Raw genomic sequence first — 25,569 nt, 5'->3', positions numbered from 1 at the left:
GGTCTGGACCAAGACAACAAGTTTTCACAGTGGCACTGACATTTCACTTCAACACATGCTGAATAGTGAACCAGTATAAGAGTAACACATTTTTAAATCTTAAATTTTCCTTTGAAACCCCTGTGATGAACTACACATCCAGTCTGTCCACACATCCAAGAACAAACTGTGGGGTTTATGCCTGATTTCCTTCACTGTTGGTTTCATTGATCATAAGTATGAGTTTTTCCAAACCGAAACCAAACTAGTTTCATCTGCCTAAACTTATGTCAAATACAGAGTTGATGTGTTTGTTACCAAACGAGATGCAGTTGAAGTGGCACCCACAGAAACAAGACAATGCAATGATGTCCTGTGACTGCCATCACATCTGTAAATTGCAAAAACATACAGCCATGAGTATCCAATTGCAATTGTTTTTTTTTTCAGTACAAATTACACAAAGGTGTAAGTAACTTACCACCACTATGGATTTACTAAAACTAAAGATAACATGAATACATATGGTTTCTTAATTTGCCCTAAGCTACGGGAGCCCTGAATGGCCATGCATTCAAACATTTCATTTACTCTGTTTGCCCATCATAACAAGTTCATTTTATCCGTTTTCTCAAGATCTCAACGTAACAATATTTTGTTTTCTCAATATAACAAAAAAATGGTTAGCCTAAGCTATGAGGCCTAAATCATTGCAGGAACCTTTGCATTCTGCAACACATCAATTTGTATGCTATCTTATGAATTAGTGCACCACGAATGACATTACATCCTTTACACAAAGTCATGTCATTAAAGTTACTGTGGTTAGGTTTAGGAAAAGAAAAATGGTGAAAGTGTACCTTAAAATGACTCACAGTCTCAAACAGTGGTCTCCTGGTGAAAGTCCCAGTGGAAAGTCCTGTGCTGTGTGACCCATCCACTACTCAAACCTGCATCCTTACAGACCGCAGATCCCCTCCTTGCTTACTCCTGTCAGTGCATTGGCCACGTGATCACAGCCTTCTAAAATATGTGGGTTGTGCACAAATTATTGGCTCATCATTACATGAGATATGTACAAATTTTGGTGCATTACTTTTCGTAGGAAAATGTACAAACAGTGCATAACAACAGCCTGAATTCTGTGTAGCAAAGAGCATATTCATCATTGCATCACATCACATATCTCTTCAATGGAGGCCTGACGCAGGCTGAACTTGCTTTATGCCGTGCTGTTACAGATAATATACACATTAATGTGGGTCGTCTAACAAGATGTTTAACAAGGCTTCAGCTTTATTGAAGGAACAATCAAAGTATCAGCATGACATGACAAGATGACAAGACACAATACCTATTACATTCAATTTACAAAACTTTTTGTGATCTTAAATTACTTATCTCAAGAAAACAAGGGTTTGTTATCTCGAGATCTCAAGAAAAATGTTGCATTATCTCAGGAAAACATTTGCTATAGTGATATAATGGCATAAATAACTTCTCATCTTAAGAAAACAAATCAAATTAACTTATTATTACAGGAAAATAGAGGAAATAAATGTCTGAATGATGGCTATATAGGGCTTCTTTTTAAGGGCTTTTTGCCATGCTGTCTCCACTTTCCTCACTGTACTAAAACAAAAGTAAATACATTAAGCTACCAGGATACAGTAGGGGTAGGACGTTTGTCCCCGTCAGGATAAACAGGCACCTCTTCACAAGAGGCTGCCTGTCAACAGACCTCAGCATATCTGGGCTGCCTGCTGCGACATCTGTCTACCTGTCAGAAAATGTAAATACCCTCTGGAGGTTAAACGGGGCAAGTATCAGACATTCCCACTATCATGGGATTAAACTGACTTTATTTGTGTTTATCAAGACACTAATATGGTTTCTGAATGTTGCTCAGTGAATGCAATTTTAATGAAATCTTAATGTATCATATTTAATGTATTTCTATGTCCCTGTAAAGCACTTTAAGTTGTCTTGTGTCTGAATGGTGCGATATTAATAACCTTGCCTTGCTGGTGTCCCAGTGACCTACGGGTCTTAATGCAGCCAGCAGTACAATATTTCATAGCTGCATGTTGATGTTTTTGTTTTATCCATTTCATTGTGACCAGTTGTTCCTTATATTTCCATCAAATTTCCTCTTAGGCACCACTGAAGTAAAATACTGTGGTGAACTTGTGAAGGGAAATTATGCTACTCTCTGTAAGCACTGCATCAGAAGTAGATGATCAAGCTGTAGTTCACTTAAAATGTTGTCATATTGATTTGCATCAACCATTGTCTGATTTACAAGTGTTGATAAATTGAATGACAATACAAATTATTGTAATAATTCTTTCGATGTGGCATTTTGTGTTTATATGCAACCACAGATGAATTAGATAAAGACATTTTCACATTCTGCTCTGTGTCATCTAACATGTTTAGAACATTTCAATCCTCATTTTATATTCAACAAATTGTATGTAATTATGTTGATTATGTTGCTAATATCAGCAGTCCAATGTATGCATGCAACTCCAGTGACCTCCATCTCTGCTGAAATATGGAAGCTACTCCTCCATGCTGGACATGCCTACAGAAGCCCTAAACAGCTATGACTAAAAAATATTATTTCCTAAATTTTCCCGAGGTTACCTGCAGTTTTATTTGTTACCACAAGATCAGGAGTTATTAATGTCAATATTCTTAAATAACAAGTGTTTCCCAAGAACACAGGATAATTTTCTTAATATCTCAACACAACGAAACTTTGTTTTTCTGGAGATAATGAGATATAGTAGCCTTTAAGACCTAAACCATTGCAGGAACCATTACATTCTGTGTAGCAATGTCACATGATCAAGAGCATATTGATCATCACATTACATTTGCGCCAATCAAGGCTTGACTCTGGCTAACCTGCTGTATGCCTGGCTGTTACAGATAATAGTGCTTCATCTAAGAAGCTTTTTAGCAAGGCTTCAGGTTTATCTGCGGTGCAATCAAAGCATGTCAGCATGACATGTCAAGTGTGGTGGATATCTTGATACACAGTGGCCTAGTCCTATTACATTTACACATTGTTTTCTCAAATTAATCATGTCATTATCTTGAGAAAACAGAGTTTTGTTATCTTGAGATCTCAAGAAAGTGATTCTGTTGCCTTGTTAAACAACATTTGTTATGTTATGATGATAACTTAAACAGCTTAACTTGTAATCTCCAGAAAACAGAATTGGTTACCGTGGAAAAACACACAGAGGAAATAAAATCTTTATATCAAGACTGCATAGGCCTTCTATATAATTCTACTGTAAAGCTCACATGATGAATTTACTGTGTAGATCAGAAACCTTTCTGAGTATGTCACATGCTGACCATTTCCATTTGTTTCTTAACATGATGGTTGCTGCTTAACTGGTGAGGAGGAAGAGAGATGAAGAGAAAGAACAAAAGGCAACACCTAAGCCTCAGCGTTCCTTAATACCAGTAGATATCATCCTATCTGTACCCCTCGGAAGCCCACAGTGGCTCTGCCTCCACTTGGACAATACACCTGGTGTATCATTCCTATAACCTGTAGCCTCAGGGGCAAGGCTCTGCTACACAGCCCTGCGCTCATAAAATGTGTTTATTAATTTGCCTTTGCCAACCTCACCCACGGTGTCAATTTTTCCTACGCTTCACACCAAGTCTGCTGCCACTGGACTCACTACAGACCACTGTTTTTAAATTGTGTCATTTTTCATATTACCAGATGTGTGTCTGCCTAGAGGCTGACGTCAGTCCCTCTGACGGGGGAAATACCTGGGACTGGGAAGACTTGGTTTTGGAATATTACACGTGATCAGTTATTATTTCTAAATTGTTGTTCTTGGAATGTTTGTCTGTCCATCACACTATGTTTTGTCTTCTGATCCAGTGAAGCTGCTTCTGAGTTTCAGCTGGCAAGGAAAAGTAAAAGAAGGCTGAAGATTCAAAGTAAATGAATTTATTATATCACACCATGTTTATTGTGCTGTTCCTGTCCTATTTCAGTCTGCTATATGGGGCATTATTTTATAGTCTGTCTGGTTATGCCTGTATTCTGAGAGACAGGGTTGGAGGATGAACCTCTGCCATATAGAAACCTAGCTTGTCTTTCAACCAAAATAAGACACTTTCAGACCCTGTCAATACACTGTTAATGTAGCTATCAATAGTGCATCATGGAGGAGTTGTAACGTGATGGATGACAGCCCCGGGGGCATTCTCCCAGGTGTCACTTGGAGCAGTAACAACATCGCAATAAGACTAAAAAACATCTTGTAAATTCCGCAAGTCAGTGTATGTTTTGACAACCCTCAAACACAGTGCCTCAGCACAGTGTGTGCATATACTCAAAACAGAGTCGCTGAGGCTTTGATAAGTCCATGGCCTTATAACTCTAATTAGAGCACCAGTGCCAATGTATTTAATGTCTATGTCTTATGTCTATATTTAGAGCCTTCTACATCCCTGCTGGTGTAGACACGTAAATGCACACCTAAGCTAATGTGTTGTGAGTTTTTAAAACCCTAATACAGATGAATTTCAACCTTGTGAGGACTTGGAAAACAACCCACTAAAAGAAGCCCATTTCCTCACATGCCTTTACCTATACAAGTGCTGCCACCTTGTGGAAAATATATAGTGGTGCATTTTGGAACCATAGCTCTGACAGGGGAATAGGGAGGAGTGGATGTCTTTTTTCCAGGAATTATTGCTGCTTACCAAGAGAGGTACAGTGACATGATCCCTACATCTCCACAGCTGAATTATGTTTCTGCCAAACAAGCAATTTTTTTAACAACAACAAGAAAAGTGTTTCCATTCTTCAAACAGCTGTATCTCCTCTGACACATTTAATGATACACTACAAATAATGCAATGCTCGAAGTCACCAGTACTGACTAAATGCCCCAAATAACTCTTCATGTCTACATGACCTGATTCTTAGTTAAGAGCAATGACGAGCATCAGTAACATCTGTCTAGTTCAAGGGAAGCTGCACAGCTTACTTAAACCACAGAGGGGCGCTGTTCAATTACTTATTATATTGTGTGGGCGTCTGTTTCAGGTTCATTCAAGTACAATTTGTGCTGAGGATCTTCTTACAGTGAGACTCACAGTGGGGTCCATGGCACCCTGTACGCCTTAAAGGGGGGTCTGCAGCAAAATTAGATTTATCTATTCATTTTTATTCATTCCACTTAAAAAGTTGTTGGATGAATTCAGGTATAGGACATGAAGTTTTATAGAACATTTTAAGAATATGAGAAACTGTTTTCATTCAGGCCTTCAATACAGTCTCTGATCAATATCTTGTTTTGTTAATGTGAGTCATGGGAAAGGGTGGAGTAAACATTCAACACTTGAGCTAAAACAAACAAAAAAAAACAGTACTGATGGCATTTACTTTTGATAACAGGTTAATAGAACTTCTTTTAGACTTTTATTTTGCATAAATGTGATGTAAATTTGTGAATGTAATTTAATTCAAACAAACTGAGTACATTTTTATCAATAATATAGCTTTTCATAGAACCAACAGTGTTGATAAATCCTAACATGGTCTCATTAAGTTAAAGGTCCAGTGTGTAGGATGTGGCGGATATATTGGCAGACATGGAGTATAGTATAAGAAGTATGTCTTCTTTAGTTTATAATTCAAAGATAAGACTTGTTGTGTTTTCTTTACCTTAGAATGAGCCATATATATCTACATAGGGAGCGGCTGTTGCCTACAGAGTCGGCCATGTTTCTACAGTAGCCCAGAACAGACAAACCAAACACTGGTGTTTTCATGTCAGCCTCCGTAGTTAGCAGCCCCTCTGTGACGATTTGCATCAGAAAAACACAGATTTTAAAACATGACACTTTTTACTCAGTGTTATTACTGATTTTAATCAACTGGTCAGTTTGTTTTGGAGAGGAAGAAACCTCTGAGGATGATTCAGCGTCCAGTAAAAACCTCCTGAATAATGAACAGTGACATAATTCTAACCAGGAGAAGTTTCAGCAGGTTGTAATCCCCCTAAATCTTACACACTGGACCTTTAAAAAAGGAGGACTATGATACAGAAATCTCCCTTAAACTAATCATAACCAGTTAACTACTGGTGCTGTATCCTTCAACCACAGAGACAATCTTTTCTGAAGGACAGGTGGATGTTATGTCTGAGATAAGCTTTATTTTACTACCTTGTTTTCAAAAGTTATATATTTTTGCTGCACAGACAAGTTTTCAAGTTTATCAAAGAGTATTTAAAGCTGTGGTTTGTGTACGTGTTCTAAGGTGCTTTGAAGAATAATCATAGTGAATGAGTTAGAAAGTAGGACATAATGATTCCTGTGAGTTTAGATTACAACTGTGGCCTTTGGTCAAGAAACCTGCCAGACCTGTTGTGTCACTGTTTGATGTGAGATGCCAAAATAATGTAGGTCACAGGAAGTGATGATGTGCTCATATAAAAGTTTTTATATAGCTAGATATATGTGGTGTAAGCATCTCCAGTGGTGGAAGAATCACCCAAAATGACCTTTAACACACAAAAGACACTCACTTACAAGACAATATCCTGAATTAAACATTTTTGTTTGGTAGAGATAGGATTATTATTATCATTATTATTACTATAATATGATGTAAAATCTTAAACTGAAATTAACTGGTGGGTTAACCATAGCCTAGCTCTTCAATACATTTTGGGGATTAAAAATTGCATTGTATAAAGTAGCATCAAATGGAAATGCTCAGCTTAAGTACAAGTATCTCAGAATTGTAGGCTGACTTTATTACAGAAGCCTACTTGAATAAATGTCAACCCACTATACTATATTTAGCTTGACAGCTCAGTGCTTGCGAAAAATTGTGTGATTTTTCCTTTTCACTGGAAGGAAATGTGTTTGGGATAAGGTCAATAACAATGTGTAGCAGGCAGAATCAAACTCTGTAAAAATAAATTTAACAAAAAAATAGTAGGTCCATTAGAGGAAAATGTTCTATCATTAGCTCCCCCTAATTGAAAGTGATAGCTACTTGCAGATGACATTGAAACTTGAGCAGGTGCTGACTTTAATATCAAACACACGGTGACCCCATAGCCTAATTCCCCACAAGTTGAAGCTGAGTTTCTCATTGGGCTCACCTATGGAGAATAACAATGAGGCTGGGAATAGAAGGCTGAGGTACGTGACCTAAATGTAATTGTCTATGTGCCTGCCAGCAACAGGCGCTGTGTCTTCTGAGTGCTTTCTGTGAGGACAGCGCGCTTTTTGGGCACATGCAGGCTATTTTACGGTGCTCATGTTTGCCCAAACAGCTCCTGACCTACATTCGCTCTGCCCCAGCCAATCTCCGGCGATAGTTTGGCTTTTAGCAAACACAATCTGTGGAGAGAAAAAGAAACGTGATGGAGAGGAGGAGGGGCGGCGGGAGTCACGGTGAGCACCGCCCATTACGCACGTGCCAGCTCTCTCAGGCAGAGATCGTCTATGTGTGGGAAGATGGACGCTAGGCTCGATAAGCAAAGACTGCACCAGTTTCCGGGTTGAAAACGTGGGCGTTGGCCTGGCGCATGCGCCCTGCCCATGCGGTTTTGCCCTAAGCAGGAGAGGCACGTGGACAGGCATTGACACATTGACCTCACATTGCAGTTTTGTTTTCTTACTCTCTGTCTAGTCATGCTTTGTTTGTAAGAGTTTTTATCTGTTGCAACTTGCACTTAGGTCCAGCACTGTCACGTGAGTGCTACTGCAATAGTCAGACTATTTTAGTTATTTTGATTACTAGTATTATTATCATATGTTATAATACATAATATCCATTAAATCTAAAGCCTATGTTTACATCTAGGCTCTTAAAATAAAAGGCATGAGAAGAACACATTTCCACACCCTGTCCTACATTCAAGGCAACCTGTATTTCAGAAGTGCAACATTTTCGGTCCCTAGACCTTCATCAGGTGAAGAAAGAAAAACATTTCAGACAGACAGACTGTAGTCAACATCTCTTAAAGCTGATTAGGGACCATGAGTCAGGCAGTTAGTCCCACAGACTGTGTGCAATCAGCTTATTAGAGACACCTCCCACTTTCACTATCTATAGCAGACAGCAACTACATTGACTTATATACACACATTGAATAGTACAATTTAAAATCACAGTATCCAATATCATCTTCTCTATAATGACAATTATAATATTAGACTTAAATATCCTCCTGTGGGACTGATAGCCTGACAGCTCATGATCCCAACTGGTCTCACCTGAGGAGGTGTTGACTGTATCTGTCTGGAATGCTCTTCGTTCCTCAGCTTTAGGCTGTCTGATGAGTGCCTCAGGACTGAAACGTTGTATTTTTAAAAAAAAAAAGAAAAAAAAAAGAAAGATAAACCAAAGGAGTTCTGTCTTCTCTTGACTGGGGACATTTTCTTGGACACACCTGTATACAAGAAGCTGAAGGTGTGCATGAGCCTTCACAGTCTAGATTTGGCTTTTAAAACACTAAAATACTGAAAAAAAGTAAAGATAAATTTGCCAATCAATACTTTTATTTACGTATTTTTATGTAAAATGACATTATTTGTGTTATAAGATTTCCATCATATATTATGATATATATTATATATACATATATTGTAATTGTTATGTCTTTATTACATTTTATTTGCCAGATAGCCAATGTGAAGTCTGAGTACACAAAAAAAATCGCTCACCAGTTAAATGGGCCAAATTTCCACAGAAAATATTTAGATTAATAAAACTGTAGTGTATGTATGTATGTATATATTATACTGACCAAATGTAATTTTCCATAGAATCAAAGTTAGTTGTATTACAGTTAGTATTGCAGTACAGTTAAAGCAAAATGTAACTATGCTGATAGACTGTGATTTCCTAAAAGTTTAACATATTGACATTACACTGACCAAATGTAATTCTGTACTACTTTAATTACAGTAGTAATAGTTTCATGTATTTTTCATCATGTAAAATGTATATTTTACTTTTGTGTGTATTACACTGATACGATATTGTGCTTGTCTCATACTTGTTTGCATCTTACATGTGTTATTTATGTAGACAGAAGTAGCCTTCTTTTATTGCATTTAGTGTACTGTATATGTGTAACTGGTAGACTCTAGTGTTGTCTGTGTTGTGTTGATATGAAGAGGCCCAAACTGTGGATATCTTTGGAGGCAATCTCTGTTTATTCCTGACAACAAGAGGTAAAAACAAAATCATCCATCAAATACAACCATATATACATGAGCCTCTCTCCCACGGTACACAACAGCAAAAGGGGAGAGGCACCCCTTTATCAGTGGGGTACCCCCAAAGGTGAACATAGAAATACAGAAACTCAAGTATCAAATATTCCACATATTGACTATGGAGGCCGAAGTGTGTCAGGTAATAACAACTGAAACCCAATTTGGGAGATCCTTCGTCCCCAAAGCATTACGACTGTTTAACACCTCCTGAATCCAGTCACACACTTACACACATCAAATTAACCATAACTGGCTGGACTGTGGAATGGACAATTTTATTTTAATTTGACTTCTATTTTTGCATTCATTTTTAACTTTTTTTTTATTTTATGTCTATTTTAATACCACTGTGTTGTTGTTGATTAGGGGTAGTGTGGTTGTTTTTTGTTTATTAGGTGCTGCTGGACAGATGAATTTCCCTTCGGGGATAAATAAAGTTCTTTCTATTCTATTCTACTTAATATTACATATGTTCATTTGACTTTGTTACACATATCACTGCTGTATAACTGACCCTGTTAAATATAGCTGTAATTTCTTATGATACATTATTTAATATAGAAGGAGATGGGTTTTCGGGGTTTTAATTTTTTTACCCCATGGCTACGGCCTTGGTATGCATGAAAGGCATATCCCTTTCATGCATAGTGGTCACTTTAGCGGACAGCTATTTAAAAGCCATTTTCTTGTATAGGCATGGGTTCTGATGTTATAGTTACATTTAAGTCACTAGAGTGGACCCTTGTATGTCATGCCATACACTGCCACCCACTGGACAGGTGTTGTCAGTGCAACACAAATTTTTCAAAACCAAGATGGCCGACAGAATGCAGGAAATGTCGTGCATCTCAGGAATATCTTGCCAATCCTTCTATAATAGGAGACCCTGGTAGGTAAATAAAATCTGGCAATGTCAAGTAACATCTAAGGAGTAAATACTGTTGCTAAATTTTTCAAGTATTAATTTAATGTTATGAGGAAACTGCAATTAATCATCTGGCCACTGAACTGGACGTCATGCATTGCTGGCTATATTTCAACTACAACTGATACTATTATTGCAGTTTTGTTGTTCCTGAAAATACTTAATTTGCAGTAATTTTCTGAACTGTATATCAAGAATTAGAATGTAATTTACAGTTTTTGTAACAGAAACAATATTTTGACAATATTTTTGTTATTTTTGTGGAAAATGTTCATAGAAAAAATGATAATTTACTAGGAGGAGGTGGGTAGATGGTGAGGAGTGAAGAGGATGGAGCTGAAGGGGGGGTAGGTTACAGGAGGCAGAAGTAATAAGAGAGAGGGGAGATGCTTAGGAGTCAGGAGTAGAGTTCAACGCTTTTACATGGCATTGAACAGTATATGAACATGTTAAAATATGTAAACACACTAGTTTAACAGCATTGAAAAAATATTTTTGTAGAGTTTCACATGATATATATCAGTTTTTAAACTGGTTTATATTTCTTCAGGTGAAAACCTAAACGCATGCTGTCCAGTGGACATGAGAAAAAATTAACTTCAGAATTTATTTTTTCATGCCTAAAGAGGAATAGAAAATATATCTTGACTGACATCCTTGTAGTTCATGCATGAAAGGGGTTATCTGTGCATATTTTGTTACCTGCCACCTCATGATCTTATCTTTTAGATTTTTTGTATGTTATATTGACTTACCCTGCCTGTTATGTTCCATTGAATGTTGGTTTAGCTCAAAAACATCTAGGTAAAATCTAAAGATAGGCTATGCCCTTAACATCTTGGAAAAGAGATAGATTTATCATTTTTGCAGTGTTTCCAAAACTCACTTTGCAAAGATAAACTGTCGGTTTTCACTGGGTGCTGTCATTTAAAATAATAGTTTCTATCATGGTATTAAAGCCCATAATCCTCTAATACAGGGCTGTCACACCAAAGGGTCCAGTCCAGCCTACTGGATGACCTTGCATACCTAATAATGATGCACTTGTGAAGGCTAAAGCCTGATTTATGGTCCTGCGTTAAATCAACAATGTACCAACGTCGTAGGGTACGTGGCTACAGCCTGCTTTATGGTCTTGCGTCGTACCTATGACGTACCTACGTCGTTGCCGTGACGCCACCACTCCATTTCGTCGTGGTGCAATTCACTGCCAGAGCGGTAGGGGGCTGCGTTCCTTTCCTGAATGGTTATCGTCGTCTCTAGTTGATTCTTTGTTTAGCTTGCGGCTTTTCCAGTCACAGAGAAATGAACATGGAGCACGGACAGAAGGCTCCGTCCATATCCGTATTTAACGCTGAGCATAAATGGGCCTTAATACTGCAACATCTACATCACAACAGAAGATGTTTAAAGATGGCGGCGATGGCGCAATCTGGAAATACGGAACTGGAAATGCGTTGCTACCAAACAAACCAATCACAGCCCTCTCGAGCCTCCTGCGTAGCCACGTACCCTACAATGTCGGTACATTGTTGATTTAACGCAGGACCATAAATCAGGCTTACGCAGGAGGCTCGCCGTAGCCCCCGGCGTAGCCTGACGTGCACCTCCCAAAAAATGTAACTACACGTTGAGGCGACGCAGACCCAGCGCAGACCGAGAGGGCTGTGATTGATTTGTTTGGTAGCAACGCATTTCTGGTTCCGTATTTCCAGATTGCGCCATCCCCGCCATCTTTAAACATCTTCTGTTGTGATGTAGATGTTGCAGTATTAAGGCCCATTTATGCTCAACGTTAAATACGGATACGGATACGGATACAGACGGAGTCTTCTGTCTGTGCTCCGCGTTCATTTCTCTGTGACCGGAAAAGCCGGAAGCTAAACAAAGAATCAACGACGATAACCATTCAGGAAAGGAACGCAGCCCCCTACCGCTCTGGCGGTGAATTGCACCACGACGAAATGGAGTGACGGAGAAGTTCGAGGGGTTCACGACGACGTCACGGCAACGACGTAGGTACGACGTAGGTACGCTGCAGGACCATAAAGCAGGCTTAAGAGGTGCCAGGTTTCAGGAGCAAGTTAAACAGTGAGTGGCCTTCTTTGTATAAAATGCTGCTTCCGAGGTGTTTCCACTCTGACCAGGACACTTTACTTTAGTGTGGTGATGTCAGGATTATCACACAGGAGTGGAAATGTATAGAAAAATGCACATGTAATGACAGCGAGTAGGCGACTGAATGTGGAAATATTCTTAAAATTGCATATATTATTCTGGAGACATCACAAGCTGTTTGTCATCTGTTTTGTCAATGAATGAGTGATTGTGAAATACAACAAAAGGGGAAAAAAATGGAGGTGTTTGTTATTTATAGGATATTGTGCACTGGTTTCACTGGCCCATGAGCTAAAATGAGATTGAGTGCAGTCAGGAAAGAGATAGGAGTGAGAGCTCCTCCCTCCCCTGCCTGTCTCTGCCTCGTTTCCTCGTCGTCTTATCGCCGGGCCCAGGCATCCATTAGCATAAAATGTGTGTCAGTAGGGCAGCGTGAGCTCACATGCCATGCGCACATGCTGGAGAGCTTTAACCAGCATTCCAATGTCGAACCAGTCCAATGTGCCGTCTCCACGCGGGGCTCTCGGCCAATGAAAAAGTGAGAAAGAGTAGAAAGAGTGGGGGCACGAGGACAGGAAGGGAGGGAGGGGGGTAAAATGTTTTCAGAGAGCGTGACAGGGAGAGAGAGAGAGATCCCTGATACTCATCGACAAACAAAAGAGAGAGAGAGAGAGGAAGAAAAAAACTGGTCACATTTCTCAGGCACCTGAAAACGTGCTGGTTATTTTAAGACTCGTGTTGCTTATTGATGAGTGGGGAGTGTTTAAACTACTTCCACTCCGGTCATGTTTTGATGGTGACTGTACATGGCAAGCAGCTGAACGCGTCGGGACCTCAGTAATTTAGAGAAGCCCTTTTACAGTGATCTCTCACACAGTATCCCGGCATCATAAGGTGTGCAGACGGAGAGCCGAGCCGCCGTGCGCTGCAGTCTCCTCACCTCGGAAATCATTTGGATCAGCTAGAGATAACTCGTCTTATTTCATTTCCTCTTCTTTAATAATATTGGCTCTTTACTTTTTCTTCGCTTGGTCGTGTTTTTTAAAACACCCCCCAATGCCCTGCGCACATCGCTGCTGGTCTGAGCTTTTGGATACACTCTTTATGCCTTGGCAGTTCTTGACTCTTTCACCTATATCAACCAAACTCCTCGGTAGCAAGCAAAGGCACTCAGTCCTGTACTAGACTGCCAGAAGTGAACCGCAGGGAACAACTCAACAGCATCGATCATCCACTAGAAAACATGGAAAACAGTCCTGGTGGTAAGTAACCGTAATTCATGTAGTAATGTGTGTGTTTGCCTGAATCCACTGGAAACAGTATCCCAGTGCCAAACAGCAGTAATGTAATAGAAGCAGGCACTGGTGCGTAATGGGAGCAGATGCCATTAGAACATTATTCTTAGATAATAAGATTTGTGGTTAATTCTAAATATGATTTAATAATTGCATCAGTCAAAACTACTGCTAATTATAGTACAAGTAGAGCAGAGAAATTAGTTGATGTCTTTGTTTTGTATGCTTTCCCTCTGCATGTCACTTTAACACTCTGCGTCTAATGCACCTAATAGTTTAAAGCACCCCGGGGTGTAATTTTTCATGTATGTAGAGCTGGATCGGCTGTGTTAAACATGATATGCAGCTTTTGGGAATCTCACACACTCAGGTGTTACATACAGGCTGATGCAGGGTGAATGTGCAGGCTTTTAACTTTAATTCAGATGTGTAGCATGTGGCGCGGTGCCAGGTGATCTGGGCTGCAGGCTATAGAGTTTTGAGTGAGTGAGTGAACTGAGCGCACACGCGCACACACACACACACACACACACACACACAGAGGGAGAGAGAGCGGGAAGTCCTTCCTCGTCAATCTCTGCGGCGGACTTCCGATTCCCTGCATGTAAACAAACTCACGTGAAGCGCGACCTAAAACGCCCCCTGACCGAGCACGTTTTCAGCCCACGACAGCCCCATCTCACTCATCTCAACATCGTGGGCTGTGTTCTCGTGTCATCGATTGCCAGAGAAGGTGGATCACACACTCACTGACTCACTGAGTTTCTCTAGTTTGGTATTCATTGGAAGTTTTACAGAGTTGTTACTCAGTTACAGTGTGTGCTTCATTTATTTAACTGGGCTGCTTGTAACATCTTGGGCTCATGCACAACTTTTTTCCAAAATAAATGTGAGTGGACTGTGTCAAGGAGCAGACACGCCCCATTGAGTCAAAACAAGAAGCCGATGCCAGATGTTCCATCCGTGTACTGGACACCACTTGAAAAACACTTCTCAGAGTGAACATCCTGTTCAGCCAGGACCTGAATCATGATCTAAATGTGGCGGGGTGACGAAAACAAGCGCTCCAGTTAACATAACTTTTAAACTGGGCTATTTCCCGTTAACTCTGCTGTTCCATTATACATCTAATATTACATTGGGCATGACAGGGGGTATTAAAGTCGGTGTGTATTTCTGCTTCCAGCAAAACAATTTTAATTGCAACATTTTACCGCTGACACCAATGCAAAATTAAATTGGGTGGCTACCACGTCAGAGCACGCCATTAAGTGCCACACAGACATAATGCGCATTGACGTCATCACTCCTAAGCATAACACACTTCTCATCTTCCCATATCATATTAATAATAACCCAACAGTAGTCAGACATAACGTCCTTGAACAGTGGGTGACCATTATAACCGTCATGTCTTTTCATCCCCTCTCCGCCCGGTGCACCCTGGGTAGGCACAGTCGTGATAATGCTGGGAATCATGCGCCTGATTTTTTTAATACGCAGTTACCCCGCCTCGAGCTGACAGCACGTGTATACAGCCTCAGAGTCCACGTGCGGCGCTTGATTCCCAAGCACCCCGCCCCTCGCGGTCGCTCCTCTCCACCGCGCGCTCCCTGCTCGCGCTCAGCCTGCACGGGGATTCCTCTGTATGCGCTGATAGCTTGGTCAGTGGGTCAGAGAGGTTTAGCAGCCTGTTCTCTCCTCCTGGTTACTGTAACGGGTTTGAAATGGTCGTTGGTTATTATTATGGGCTGTATTAGATGTAAAGTTGCAGTTTGGTGCCTGTGAGACATATTAACCTACATTTGTCTGCAGTCAAACTGTGGTTTTGGGTGGCATGACTAAACAGTTCCGGTTATGGTGTAGTTGGAACAGCGACCGTTATATTTAATTGAGCAATTATATTTTAATGTTTTTCCTGCAGGACTGAATGAATTAGTGTCTTAAGATTAATGTGACATCATTTACATGTTTCTTTTGATCATGGGCGCACATTTCAGGGGGGTGATATGTCCCCCTCAATATTTAGAACATGTGCATATGTCCCTCCTGAAAGAAGCAGAGGATAGTTATTTATTTTGACAAAATTAAAGACATTTATGCCATAAATAGGTGCAGAAAAGGAATAAATAGGTATATAAAAGTTAACCATAATGCAGGAAGTTTAATGTTTGACACTCAAAATTTTCTGAGGCAGGACCCCCCAAACCCTGTATCCCTCCACCCAATAAGGATTTTGTAGACTGCTAGACTGTCAGTTAGTGCTTTGGTCTATTTGAATCCAGTTAAGTGTATTATGTAACATTCTGAAAAGAAGTCAACCATAGTCATTCCCTTCATCCTCACTGGTTGACTTTTAAACTGTAGAACTTCTGTGGAAACTGTGGGCGTACTAGTAGCTGAGCATTCTAAGTATACTTTGTCTCCACAAAATGAACGATGAGCATTATCTCAATGTATGACTACCCCTAGAGAGCTGGCCTTGTGACCTAAAAGCATGACTGTGGCCTGATCATTATTGTCTTATCCCAAGAGAGTGTTTTTTTTTTCATTATCCCAGACATTGAATGGCCGGTACCTTTTTTATATAAATGTAAAAGATCCCACTGTATCTACGCAGATGAATGCGTCACAGGTGTCCTTCATGCTAATGGGAACAATAAGCTTAATGCTGAGCTCTGATGCCAGTCCCGAAACTAGATTCCTCCTGGTTGTCAGCATGACAGATGGTCACACATCTAGCTAATTCGCATCAAAAGCCAAGCTAGATTCAGGTGTCAGATAGTATTTCTATCCGAGGACTGAGCATGACCTGCTTCTTCTAGTTTTATATTATATATGTAGCCTAAGGGAGAACCTACTATAAATACATATAGGACTCTGTGAACGTTTGCACCACAGAACTCCTTCAGGTTCAAATTGGAGCAACATACAAAGGAGTCATTTATGTTTCTGTATAAAGCAATAAAAGATAATTGGGGATTCATGTGATATAAAGCACTCTGGAACCACCTTTCTTGAATGTGCTTCATAAGTAGACACATGACATGAGGCCAGCTGTTTCACGTGGAGTGGGGCTTACGGCCCATGCACAGTTGCAACTGTTCACATGAAAGAGGACAGACTAGTTGGAAGTTAAGAGGGGGCGTCTCCCCTCCAGACATGATATGTGCACGCTGTCTATACAGTTTGCCTGCCATGCGTGCATGCCCAGGGGGTGGGAACACATGAGAGTGGAAGTTCATAGAGGTCTGGTTAAAGGGAGGGGCGCTGGACCGGTTTGTTTATTCTGTACTTCTTATGGCTCCGTGCATCCACAGGTCACATGTTGTAACCTGTGCCTGAGTACAGCAGGGATGATATTCCCAGAGCTCATTCTGGCACCCAGTCAAGCCAGATTCCAGGAAATGGTTACGAGGCGACAGAATATGGAATGTTTTCACAGTAGAGGGGTGGGGATGCATTTGTGAATGTAGGCAGTGGGTGTGGAGCTCATGTGACAGTGCAGTGTGACCGTGTCCTCTGCAGGTGATGCACATGTCCTTATCTCACACAAACACACAGGAAACGGCATGGGCACGTTACATTTGTGTGTGAGGCGATGTCCCAGTCTGCGTGATATTGGAGCTGCCACCACCACACAAGACGTCAGGCCCAGAGTACCTTGCATTCAGCGTTGACACGTGTGAGCGGTGGAATTAAGGAGGCACTTAGAGCTAAACAGAAATGCAGCACGTGTTTTCTCAAGGAGAGAAAGCACAAGAGACGAGGGAGGCTTTTTCTTCCAATGATTCAAGGTCCTTGAGAGGGAATGTGCACAGAATGACAGTGTAGACAAACTGAGGGTCTTGAGATAACACTGCCACTACAGTTAGTCTAGAAATCTCTTGACATGGCTGCAGTAACCTGTTTGGCAGGAAAGGGCAGTCATCTGACAAAAGCCGGGGAACAAAGCCGTTTTGTTGAGTAAAGATCTCTATCAGTCCAGTATTGACCCACAAAGTGCAATCATGATCATCTTGATACGAATGGCTGTGGAGCATGGCACTGCCTTTATTTATGCTAAGGTATTTAGACCCTTGACACAGTGATCTAATTGCAATTAAAAAGGAGGGCAAACTGAACTGAGGAGGAAAATCATGAGGGGAGTGTAGAAATGAGCAGAAATATATATCTTGAAATTATAATAGTTTGCAGTATTAGAGATGATCTCCACTGTATTGAATTTTACCATTATACTTTAAATTAAAATGATTAATTGTAATCAAATGCTCTTTAAACTGATAAAAAAAACCCTCAAGCACAGCATTTTGTCATGTCAAAAATAGTGGGCAGCAACAATGTGACTGTTTCTGTGGAATGCAGTGACTTAAGGTTGCTGTGCCCTGCTTGCTCTCCTCTACGTCTATAGTCACAGCATTAAAGCCTTCTCTATTCCAAACGTGATCTGCCCTAGCGCTTGTTATTGTGCTGCTGCTGTTGTCTACACGGGACTGCGCAAAGAGCCTTGTGAGCCGGGCGGGAACTGTGTCAAGAGTCCATGTGAGCTCCCGGTCAGGTGGCTGGCGGATAGATGGGTCTGCATGCCCGCAGCCAGAGCAGGGAGGGAGGGAGGAGGAGGAGGAGGAGGAGGTAGAAGGGGAGGAGGATAGAGAAGAAGGGAGGGGGAGGAGGGAAAGACTCAGTGCTGAAAAGCAAGCAGGCAGGGAGCTGGCTGGCTCAGGCTGCACGTGATGGGCAGGCTTTCATCTTGCAGGGAAGAACACTGTCTGCAAAACAAAGGGGGCGGATGGGTGTTGTGTTGAGGGGTAATAGGGCATTTCCGACTTGATGTGACAACCCTAAACAAAGGCCTGTCTATGGCACTCATTGTGAACGTGCGGTGACTCACTGTCATATTATCATAAGCATATGGTGCTTCTTACTCAACATAGATGTGCTATGCATAGCTGTAATACATTTTTCTTGGGCTACGATACATTACAGGCTATTATATCACTCACGTGTAGAAAACATATCTTCTCAGGCTATAACATGTGGCCATAATGTGTGCGTGTTGGTTCAACCAACAGAAAAGGGTGTGTATCTGACCTGGTCATTGTTAGTTTAGCATTATTTATTCACATAATACCATCCAAAGATGCCAAAGTATCACTAATCAGTAAAAGCAACACCACCTTGGCATTAAAAAGCCTTTTTGATTAACCACCAGATTAGGATCCAAAAGACTCGACACAGATATCCAGGTCAGAGTTGTTGTCGCTCTAGCTCTGGCATTTTTTCTAAATAATTCATCAGATCAAATTTCTGTTGTCCCAACACGATCAGGGTTTTGTGTGTGTTTGTGAAAGTCTGCCAAGTAAGCTCTCTGGATCAAAGTAGAGCATTGCTCAACACTTGCACTCCCACTCACATTGTGCATGTGAACACGACCCAGATGAAGATCAGCACACTGAGTTTCTGCCCCTCTCTGTTCCTCCAGGTGGTGTTATCCTGTACGCCGGCTCGTCTGGCAGTGCCAGCCCGAGTCCTGGCAGCCCCTCAAGTGGATACCAGACCCAGTCGCCCTCGTCCCACTCGCAGCCCTCATCCCCTGAGGGTGTCTCCTTTCAGGAGATTGGGCCCCTGAAGCAGAGAGGGGAGCGGAGAGGAGGGACGCCTTCCCCGAAATTGGTCTTCCAGTTTCCCGAAGTAAACAATGCTCCCGTCGCCCAAATAACGACGGTATCATCTGCGACCTACAGCCATCCCACAGTGGCCAAGAGACCTTGTGGTTTCACTGGCACATTTACCAGTAAGTACCCACTCACCTCCCTCCTTCCTGTTTTCCTCTGTGTCACCTGCTAGCACTGTGTTATTGTATCACTTTCTGATGATGGATGTGTGGTTCTTTCACAGAGACCGGAGGTATGGTGCTTCTGTGTAAGGTGTGTGGAGACATCGCATCTGGGTTCCATTATGGCGTGCACGCCTGCGAAGGCTGCAAGGTGAGATGGCTCACAGATAATGTTATGTCATGTCTTTCTATTCAGCAGGTACACACACACAAACCTTTTGCCTCAAAAGACACACTCTAAAGCCTTTCTTCTTTTGTGCCTCCTCCAGGGTTTCTTCAGACGCAGCATTCAGCAGAACATCCACTACAAGATGTGCGTAAAGAATGAAAACTGTCTCATCATGCGCATGAACAGAAACCGGTGCCAGCACTGCCGCTTCAAGAAGTGTCTCTCCGTGGGCATGTCCAGAGATGGTGAGAGACACGACAAGATTTTTAGACTTAGGGCAACTAAAAGTGAAATCATTTTTTCTTTGTTAGTGTAGAGGAGAGGATTTAATATGCAGGTTACAGAATAGCTTTTAACAAAAAGACCATTCTACTGTCGAAATTGTTCGCAAGGAGGTCTCAGTCCTCGTCACAGAATTTCATTTTCCCTCTTCTCTTTCCTCTCTCCACTCCCCTTCTTTTGTCTTCTGCTCTCCTCTGTCATCCTCTCCTCGTGCCCTGCTGTCTGATTTATGGCAGATGGAGCGGAGAGTCCCAGTAGTCATCCGTCATGGAGAAAACTGTGACAAATACAGTTTTATTTTGGGAAATTGGGGCACAAAGTTGTTGAAGACTCTGTGCGCTCACCAAGATGTACACATTTACCTATTTCTTTTTGTCAACATTGACATTAACAAACAGTCATTTGAGATGTAATGTTATTCCGTCCTGTTAATCAGGAAAACCTACAGCGCTCCACTTGAAATTAGAATAATATCACTGCAGTTAATCTTCTCCACTGCATCATTTCACTGCAGGACTCCGGTCTCTAGGGATACGGCTAAAGTAGGTGATAATAAATCATGGTTTTTCTGGAGCAAACATTTTTAGCTGACCCAAAAAAGCCAAAATGTGGGAGTGAAAAATCACCTGCACCAGATCACAACAGGGAGACTTTATTATTCATAACCACATTTCACACGTTTTTATTTTCTGAAGATGCACTCAAATTAAAGACCAAATTACATACTGTTGTTGGTTCTTGCCCAAAATGATATTATAGATCCTCAAAGCGATTTTTATTCCATGTCTTGACTTGACAACATAATATCTGCTCGCAAATTATCTTTTGATCATCCATTTTTTTCCCACCTTCAACCCTTTGTCTCTTCCCTTCTCCCACCTGCCCCTCTGTTCTTTTTGACCTTTCCACTTCTCACTCACTATCATTTTACTAATGACATCGTGTTTAGTGTTGTTGACCCAGTGACCTACTTTCACAGAAAAGAGAGAGCGATTGCTCAACTGGAAGACAGAGAGAGAGAGAGAGAGACCAAGGGAGGTGGTGTAGCATACAGCGTACTATAAATAGGGATGTCAGTGGAGGTGCAGATTTGAAGGAGGGGGGGGAGGGGAGGATTGTAAAGGCTGAAGAGGAGGATGAGGCAGTCAGATGAGATGAAGGCTTAAGTGTCCGTATGGTGGTGAAACAGATGTGATGGCTACAATATAGTGGGAGACTGTAGAGAGGTTGTGGGATTATCCGCGTAGAGATGACAGCTTGAGTGTCGGATGTAGAATGGAACAAAGAGTGGTTCTTTGTCCATCCATCCATCCAGATAGACATGTAGATAGACATCTCTATATAATCTATATAAATCCTACATTGTGACTGCCTGAGTGTTTGTGCCGTTCAGTGTAACAATTAAAGTGCTGCCAGTAAGGAGCTGGCAGAGAAATGCTAACAGACGCTTCTCTTCTCTTCTCCTCTCTTCTGTTCTCCTCAGCTGTGCGTTTTGGGCGTATTCCTAAACGGGAGAAGCAGAGACTGTTGGATGAGATGCAGAGCTACATGAACAGTCTCAATGAATCAGCATCCATGGAAATGGAAGTGTCCCCTCCTCCCGATGCCCCCTGCAGTCCGCAGAACCAGACGAACGACGGAGCGGGCTCTATATCCCAGTGTTACCGCAGCAACGTAACGAACAGAGACGAGAAACCAATCAAGATGGCTGCTGGCAACAGCAACATCGGGGCTTCCTCCTTCCAGAACAATTCGGCGCAGGAACCCTCCCTGTCACACTCGGCGACCCAGACTCACCACACGGTTCACGGGGAGCAGGGGAACTACCACGTCCCCACAAACTGCCCTGTGTCCTCCACCAGCAATGAAAACTCCACCCATGTCGACAACGCCAAGTACACCTACCCTTCCAATCAGAATCAGTGCCCCGTCACTGGCCGCCTACCATCTCAGTCCTACTCGGCCAATCAGAACAGTTACCCAAGCAGTGATTCCCAGAACCAAGGCCCCTGCCCCTGGAAGCTAAACGGAGGAGCCAAAGTGCTGGTGAGTCTTTATTTTCCCCATTATTGAGTATGAGTCTGTCAATTCAGTGTCAATAAAAGGTCCATAACACTTCCTGTCCTCTCTTCTCTCCGTCTCTTCTTCAGGCATGTCCACTCAATTCATGTCCCGTGGCTCCATCCAGTCGCTCCAGTCAGGAGGTGTGGGAGTCTTTCTCCCAGTGCTTCACCCCCGCTGTTAAAGAAGTAGTGGAGTTTGCAAAGAGTATTCCTGGCTTCCAGTCTCTCAGCCAGCATGATCAGGTCATGCTGCTCAAATCCGGCACTTTCCAGGTACATTCAGATAAATATAAAGTGTTGGTGGAACTGTGGGAGATTTTCTTTTCCCATCCTCAGACCCTGACCTTGCCTGCTTCTGTCCACAGGTTCTGATGGTGAGATTCTGCTCACTGTTTGACCCCAAGGAGAGGACAGTAACCTTCCTCAATGGGCAGACATACTCACTGGCATCACTAAGGGCTCTTGGCATGGGCTCCTTACTGGACGCCATGTTTGAATTCAGCGAGAAGCTGGGATCTTTGGGTCTGGAGCCAGACGAGATGGCTCTTTTCATGGCTGTCGTGCTGGTTTCTGCTGGTAAGCAGGCACACTAATACATGCACACAAAGCACATACTGTTTGCACACATTGTCTTGTGTCTAACCCTAGTTTCCCCTCCTTTTCTCCAGATCGCTCTGGTATAGTGGAGGTGGGAGCAGTGGAGCAGCTGCAGGAGAATCTAATAAAAGCCCTGCGCTCCCTCATCACCAGTCGCCGCCCAGATGATAGCACCCTCTTTCCAAAGCTGCTGCTGCGTCTGCCGGACCTGCGCACCCTGAACAACCACCACTCCGACAAGCTTTTAGCCTTCCGCATAGATCCATGAATTTAAAGCGCGAAAGCTTTCTGAGGTGTCTGCTTTGGGGAGCCTCCGTGCTCCCCATGCGAGCCTGGCCTGCGACGTACAGTTCACTGGCCTCTGCATGATGGACAGTTGTTGTGGGAGCTGTGCCAAGTCTGATATCATGAAAGAGCAAACTTGGAAAAAAAAATATCAGTGAAGGATGTCGGCACAGCAGGAGGCGGAGGCTCCTGAACTCAAACTGATTCCTCCTCCAGTTCCAGGATTGTTTAAAAAAACATTAAAACATAGATTGTGTTCTTCCTTTGGGTTCTTCGAGTTAACATCAAACCACCAAGTCATCACCACTCCCTGTGGGAGTTTGTGCTGGAGACCAAAAAGAAGAAAGAACCTGTTGTTCCTCACTAGACTTTGTCCTCCCATCCCAGCTCGCAAAGCTAACAAGAGGGAAGCACATACTCTCGCCCAGTGAAAAAGGAACATGTACAAACATTCACCAACCATGATTTCTTTACTGTACATTCATGCTTCATTGTGTAAAGGGCACCTTCCATACATCGAGAGGACCTCTTGAATCAATATATAACATAGCAATAGAAATGTCTAATACACAGTCGGGAGGACGGTTTGTGTGTGCCCTGTTGAAATGATATAAGCTATTTTCACAACATGTTACCATGTGGGAAATCTTTATGAAAAATCACCCATTTGTGATTGAGAAATGTATAACATTTTTAAGAAATGAGAGTAAATTGCATTGTATTTGTATGCGGTAATCAGGGAGAAATTATTGGTCATTTTAGACCGTGTCTGATGGGATATATGTTAACGGTGTTTACTTGTACATTTTGTATATAACCTTTATTCTTGGTCTTCATTAGTTTGCAGATTCTCGGCTATGTAAATGAAGTTAGTATTGAATTATTGTATGACGTCACACATTATAGATTGCTCTACAGACTGCAAAGAGAAAGCAGCATTTGAACCTGAGTATAAACCTTTTATTTGAAGATATATATATATATATATATATATATATATATATATAATTGAAATAAATGTATTGTCAACTGACTGCATCACCTTGTGAATATTTTGTAAATGTTTTATGGTGACACCATAGTGTACCATTATTAAATAATGTTATATAGCATATTTCCTTGTGCTCATCTTTTTTCATTTTCCTCCTTAATGTGATCTTACCATCAGTATTACCGAGGCACACCGTGGAGCCGTAGCCTAGCAACAGAGGCAATCAGCCAATCATGCTCCAGGTCTGAGAGCCATTAGGGGCTTCATTACTAACAAGAAACACCACTTGATTTTTGAGTGTGTATGTGTGATAACAAGTAAATATAATTTCAAAGAACGTCACACTTCAATACGGGGCGATGTTCTTTGTCAACAGACAACAATCAGGAGGGAGATTATCAATTGAGATGGATTCTGTTGGGTGATGTGTGGAAATATGGCACTGAAGCGATGGTTTTGCTGTAGGTTAGTTTGACACGTGAGTATGCAAATGCTCAGGGTGCCAGACAGTACAAGGAGAAGACGTCACCGCTGCTATCACTAACAGCCCACTTGAAGGCCTGGGAAAAATGCATTAGTATAAATGTTTGGGAACATTCTCTATAAACAGCAACTCTGGCCTCCAAAAGTCTCCATAATAAGCCTTGTCACTGTTTGTTATAAACCAGACTGACGTGGACAGATACAGCCTGTCCATGTTCTTATTTTACACTTTAAATTACTGCTAATACAAAATAAATGCGTGTGGTTTTTGTGCACAGCAAATATAGATTCATGCTAAGATTAATATTCCCTCTGAGGTAACTTAATCAGGAGAGCATGTGACTCCTCATATGAATATCAGGAGACACATATCCAGCAGTATATGCTGAATAAAAGCAATGAATCGCCTCCATGTCAGGTGATTCTCTGGCAGTCAAACTGTCTCAAAGCAATAGCACATACACTATCTCTCGCTCGGTGGCAAGATGAAAAATGAGCATCAGCCAAAAGCTGCCCTCTGCACTTCTTATATTTGAACACTGCCAAACTTTTATTCTCAGTGTGGTATCAGAAGAAAAAAACTCCACTGAAAGTCTTCTACAGTAAAAGTCTCAGCTGGAGCTGTGACAACCAGTGTTCTAGTCATTTCTATGAACTGTGTGAGGTCTTCACGTGCCACCTACTGGACAGGATGATAACAACAGGAGCACATATTGGATGTGACTTTATTTTATGATTAGACACAGGGACCGGGGCTAATACTGGAACCAAACGTCCATTCTGTCAAAATCAATACCTCCTATGATCAAGCACTCAAAAACACAGACAAACAAAGACTCAGACCTAACCCTTACTCTAATCCTGTAACGTGTGTGTGTGTGTGTGTGTGTGTGTGTGTGTGTGTGTGTGTGTGTGTGTGTGTGTTTGTGTGTGTGCGCCACTAAATAACAAGCAGTCAGCATCTCTGTGGTGTATCAAAGTGCAATCTCAAAATACCAGGACCAGCATATCTGAGGTCCAAAGTTCATTCTCACTTGTGAAAGAAATCTCACCACATGGCTCATTTAGTTGCTGATCCGGAGCTTTTGATCATATCACATGATCGCCATCAGCAGATAGAGTTTGCCAAGTCATATTGAAACTGTAGTTCTTTAAATTTTCATTGTTTATTTACATTACCCTTTCGTGAGATTGTTTATCAAGGACCACTTTAATTCCTCATAAGTGAGTACAGTTTATGTGTTGTCACAAAACA

At 41.7% G+C, this 25,569-nt stretch overlaps 1 protein-coding gene across 1 annotated transcript; it reads left to right on the top strand.

Annotated features, from left to right (window-relative positions):
- The first annotated feature begins 13,405 nt into the window (after positions 1 to 13,405).
- LOC117257538 (nuclear receptor subfamily 1 group D member 1-like) lies at positions 13,406 to 23,953 on the top strand. The gene is made up of 8 exons (XM_033627805.2): positions 13,406 to 13,575; positions 19,091 to 19,402; positions 19,507 to 19,595; positions 19,714 to 19,858; positions 21,379 to 21,941; positions 22,046 to 22,231; positions 22,324 to 22,534; positions 22,627 to 23,953. Exons 1-8 carry the CDS (start codon positions 13,557 to 13,559, stop codon positions 22,821 to 22,823), a joined length of 1,722 nt encoding a protein of 573 aa, XP_033483696.1. The 5' UTR covers positions 13,406 to 13,556; the 3' UTR covers positions 22,824 to 23,953.
- Positions 23,954 to 25,569: the final 1,616 nt, after the last annotated feature.

The sequence above is a fragment of the Epinephelus lanceolatus genome, chromosome 1 (assembly GCF_041903045.1).
Source record: "Epinephelus lanceolatus isolate andai-2023 chromosome 1, ASM4190304v1, whole genome shotgun sequence".
NCBI lineage: Eukaryota > Metazoa > Chordata > Actinopteri > Perciformes > Serranidae > Epinephelus > Epinephelus lanceolatus.
The sequence above is the reverse complement of the archived record's forward strand: the minus strand, read 5'-3'. Positions and strand labels throughout refer to the sequence as shown.

Coding starts and splice junctions, on each gene's coding strand:
- LOC117257538 (XM_033627805.2), top strand. Junction 19,403..19,506: donor TTTCACTGGCACATTTACCA/GTAAGTACCCAC, acceptor GTTCTTTCACAG/AGACCGGAGGTATGGTGCTT. Junction 19,596..19,713: donor ACGCCTGCGAAGGCTGCAAG/GTGAGATGGCTC, acceptor TGCCTCCTCCAG/GGTTTCTTCAGACGCAGCAT.